At 53.5% G+C, this 3,470-nt stretch overlaps 1 protein-coding gene across 3 annotated transcripts; it reads left to right on the forward strand.

The window, feature by feature from the left end:
• Nucleotides 1-95: 95 nt before the first annotated feature.
• LOC108522612 (cytosolic endo-beta-N-acetylglucosaminidase-like) lies at nt 96-3,053 on the forward strand. Of its 3 annotated transcripts, none has more exons than XM_017862956.1 (3): nt 96-507; nt 2,399-2,466; nt 2,637-3,053. In XM_017862956.1, the coding sequence occupies exons 1-3, from the start codon at nt 326-328 to the stop codon at nt 2,771-2,773; spliced, it is 387 nt and encodes a 128-aa protein (XP_017718445.1). In that variant the 5' UTR covers nt 96-325; the 3' UTR covers nt 2,774-3,053. The 3 variants fall into 3 exon arrangements, 2 of the variants coding, with proteins under 2 accessions (XP_017718445.1, XP_017718444.1); XM_017862955.1 differs by having other exon boundaries at nt 100-507; nt 2,633-3,053; XR_001883546.1 differs by lacking the exon at nt 96-507 and adding an exon at nt 1,951-1,990 and having other exon boundaries at nt 2,633-3,046.
• The last annotated feature ends 417 nt before the right edge of the window (nt 3,054-3,470 follow it).

A 3,470-nucleotide genomic window follows, 5' to 3' on the forward strand; every position in this document is an offset into this window, starting at 1 on the left:
GGGGGCGGCAGCTGCAGGAGGAGCAGGAGGAGCAGGAGGAGCAGGAACCGCGGCCGCGGCGGCGGCGGCGGCGGCAGGGGAGGAGGTGGGGCTGTGGGGCCCGTGTGATTCCCGATCCGCGGGGCTGAGAGTCCGTGGCCCTGGGGCCCGAGTTTCCCCCGCGCGGGCGCGCCGAGGGGCAAGGGGCCGGCACCCGTGTCTGCTCCGTGCACAGCAGGGGACAGCGGGTGGCAGCGCCCCTCCGCCCCGGTCCGTCCGTCCGTCCCCGCGCCACTGCCGGGCAGCGGCCTCCGGCCCCCGTGCCTGACCTCCGTCCATCTCAGAAATGCGGGTGCAAACGCGAGTGGCCACGGGGCCCGGCAGGAATCCCGGGCCTCTCACGTCGCTGGTCTATGCGGACGATCCCGGCGGCGGTGCTCATGGCTCAGTGGATGCCGGCTGGTGGAAGGGGTGGCCTTCCGCAGGGGTGACACTAGAACTGAGTCTTTGGGGAGGAGGAAGCCTTCAGTAGGTGGAGAATGGGGAGTAGGGTATCCAGCTGGGGGGAACAGAAAGGGCCAAAGCACAGAGACAGAAAGGGACGAACATGCCCCTCTGGGCTGGGCTTCCTTCCTTTTGGGGGCACCTGCCCGCCCAGTAAACCTCCCCCTCGGTAGGTGTGGGGGGAAAAGTTAGAAACACAGACATGGCTTCCAGAAACAGCAGCCGTAGCTTTGTTTCTAAACCCAAAGCAGTGAGACTGCTGAGCTTTTCAGATCTCATGAGGATGGGATGGAGGCTGGCTGCTGCGAGAGTTATTTTGGGACAGGAGGAATGTGGAGATGGCTCTTTCCCTCCTAGTGGAGGAATGACAGGTGACAAAGGTGACCTGGTGTGGGATTGTTCTGAGAAGGCCTGGGAGGGGGCGGCTGAAGTATGATAAGGACATCAACAAGGGAGGGGGCTTCAGAAAAGGAAGGTGGAGAGGAACAACTTCTGGGCATCTCTGCTTGAATCTGTCCCCCACCCCTGCAGTTCTCAGGGTCTCCCAATGTCATTCTGGAGGCCCTGGGTCAGTGTTTGGTGGTGGCAGATGCTACAGAGGACTCTTTGCAACAGGCCTCTGAATGGCAGTGGGGTGATGGCAGATGACAGCTCAGTGAGCAAAGAAGTGGCCTTGGGCGTTGGTAGATTTAGAGAATCTCAACGCTGGTGCTGTGGCCCATAAATAGCCACTGCAGTGTCTTCTTACTGCTCTTAAAATAATAATAAGTTTTTAGGTCAGGCATGGTGGCTCATGCCTATAATCGCAGCACTTGGGAGGCTGACGTGGGTGTTCACCTGAGTTCAGGATTTTGAGAACAGCCTGGCCAACATGGTGAAACTCAGTCTCTACTAAAAGTACAAAATTAGGCGTGGTGGCAGACACCTGTAATCCCAGCTACTCGGGAGGCTGAGGCAGGAGACTCACTTGAACCCGGGAAGTGGAGGTTGCAGTGAGCCAAGATCTCACCACCTCACTCCAGCCGGGGTGACAGAGCAAGACTCTGTCTCAATCAATCAATTTTTAAAAGAAAGCGATTTGAGATGTATTTAGGAGCTTTCCATGTTAATGTACCAAAGGAACTCTTTCCGCCTGTAGCATACATCGGTGAACAGCATGAGGGGCACTTAGGAAAGTGTGGCCTATAGAGAAAGCAGCCTGGCCTCTGCTCTTAGGACCTGAAACTTTCTGGTACTTTTGGTATTTGGATATTGCCCCTTGGCCATAGAAAATCCTGGGGACCCTGTGAAGTATATATGTCTGGTCTTTGGAGTGTGGTATTCAGGTGGCTGCTTTAGAGGGTAAGGTTTATTCTATTTTTTCGTTTTTTTTTTTTTTTTTGAGATGGAGTCTCGTTCTGTTGCCCACGTTGGAGTGTGGTGGCGCAGTCCTGGCTCACTGCAGTCTTCGCCTCTTGGGTTCAAGTGATTCTCCCTGCCTCAACCTCCCAAGGTGCTGGGATTACAGGTGTGCGCCACCACGCCCGACTAATTTTTGTATTAGTAGAGATGGGGTTTTGCCATGTTGACCAGGCTCATCTTGAATTCCTGACCTCAGGTGATCCTCCTGCCTTGGCTTTCCAAAGTGTTGGGATTACAGGTGTGAGTTACTGCCTCTGGCGTAGAGTACGGTTTATTCTTAGGAGTAATCATTGGCACGTGTGTCCTTGCAAAAGCCAAGGCCTAGTTGCTAATACAGGTAACCTTAGGACTGTCACTTCCTTGCTTTATACAATGTTTCTACAGTTAATATTAAATAACGTAAGGCAGAGAATGTCTGTCCCTCCATGTTTAGATGAAACTGGTCCATTTGCTTCTAAGTGTTCTTGCCTATTTATGTTTTTATTTATAAATGTACAACTCCTTCTTTGCTTAGGATCAAAGATGAGGAAGAAGAGACAGTCTTTCGAGAGGTGGTCAGTTTTTCCCCGGACCCCCTGCCAGGTGAGGAGACAGAGGCCCTGAATACTGACTCCGCCTTCACTCCTGGGGCTTTGGGGCAGGTCAGCCCCCACCCACTCTCATGTTCCTTCTCTGTTATTGTCAAAACATTTCGATTAATCCTATAATAATTTCCATTAATCGCTCAATGTTTCTGTCCTCGGACCAGTTAGATATTATGACAAGGACACCACCAAACCTGTCAGCTTTTACTTGTCTTCGCTGGAGGAACTCTTGGCGTGGACGCCCCGCATGGAGGATGGCTTTAACGTGGCCCTGGAGCCCCTGGCGTGTCGCCAGCCCCCTCTGAGCAGCCAGAGGCCCCGGACTTTGTTGTGTCATGACATGATGGGGGGATATCTGGACGACAGGTGAGGACCTGGCCTTACATTGATTGTTTTTCTTTGCTGGAGTGGGGGCTGGAGGGGCAGGAGAGAGTGCTATGTGTAGAAAGAGCACTGGGCGGGGAGTCAGGAGACGGGCATTGGAGGGACTGCACTAACTGCGAGAGGAAGGCAGGCCCCAGTGTTTCATCCGTAAAACGGGAAGATTGGGCTGGGCTCGGCCCAGCACTTTGGGAGGTCAAGGCAGGGGGATCACCTAAGGTCAGGAGTTTGAGACCAGCCTGGCCAACATGGCGAAACTCTGCCCCTACTAAAAATAGAAAAATTAGCCAGGCGTGGTGGTAGGTGCCTGTAATCCCAGCTACTTAGGGGGTTAATGCAGGAGAATTGCTTGAACCAGGGAGGCAGAGATTGCAGTGAGCCAAGATTGCACCACTACACTCCAGCCTGGGCAACAGAGTGAGACTCTGTCTCAAAAAAAAAAAAAAAAAAAAAAGAAAATGGGTTTAGGAGGGGTTTTTTTCCCTTTTCCGCCCTAAAATCTTTTGACCCCTTGAACCTCCTCAACTTGGAGGCTGGGAGATGGGACAGGGCACGGCAGGCAGGGGTCCTCTTCAGCTGCCTGCCCCAGCCTCACCCCTCACTTGGTTTTTTTGTTCGTCA

The sequence above is a fragment of the Rhinopithecus bieti genome, unplaced genomic scaffold, assembly GCF_001698545.2.
Source record: "Rhinopithecus bieti isolate Rb0 unplaced genomic scaffold, ASM169854v2 scaffold_67677, whole genome shotgun sequence".
In the NCBI taxonomy this organism is placed as follows: Eukaryota; Metazoa; Chordata; class Mammalia; order Primates; family Cercopithecidae; genus Rhinopithecus; species Rhinopithecus bieti.

Excerpts from the sequence above, each read along its gene's own strand:
- LOC108522612 (XM_017862955.1), top strand. The coding sequence starts at position 326 with ATGCGGGTGCAAACGCGAGTGGCCACGGGGCCCGGCAGGAATCCCGGG. Across the intron at positions 508-2,398 it reads TGGGGAGGAGGAAGCCTTCA|GATCAAAGATGAGGAAGAAG; the intron begins GTAGGTGGAGAA and ends TTCTTTGCTTAG. Across the intron at positions 2,467-2,632 it reads TTCCCCGGACCCCCTGCCAG|TTAGATATTATGACAAGGAC; the intron begins GTGAGGAGACAG and ends TCCTCGGACCAG.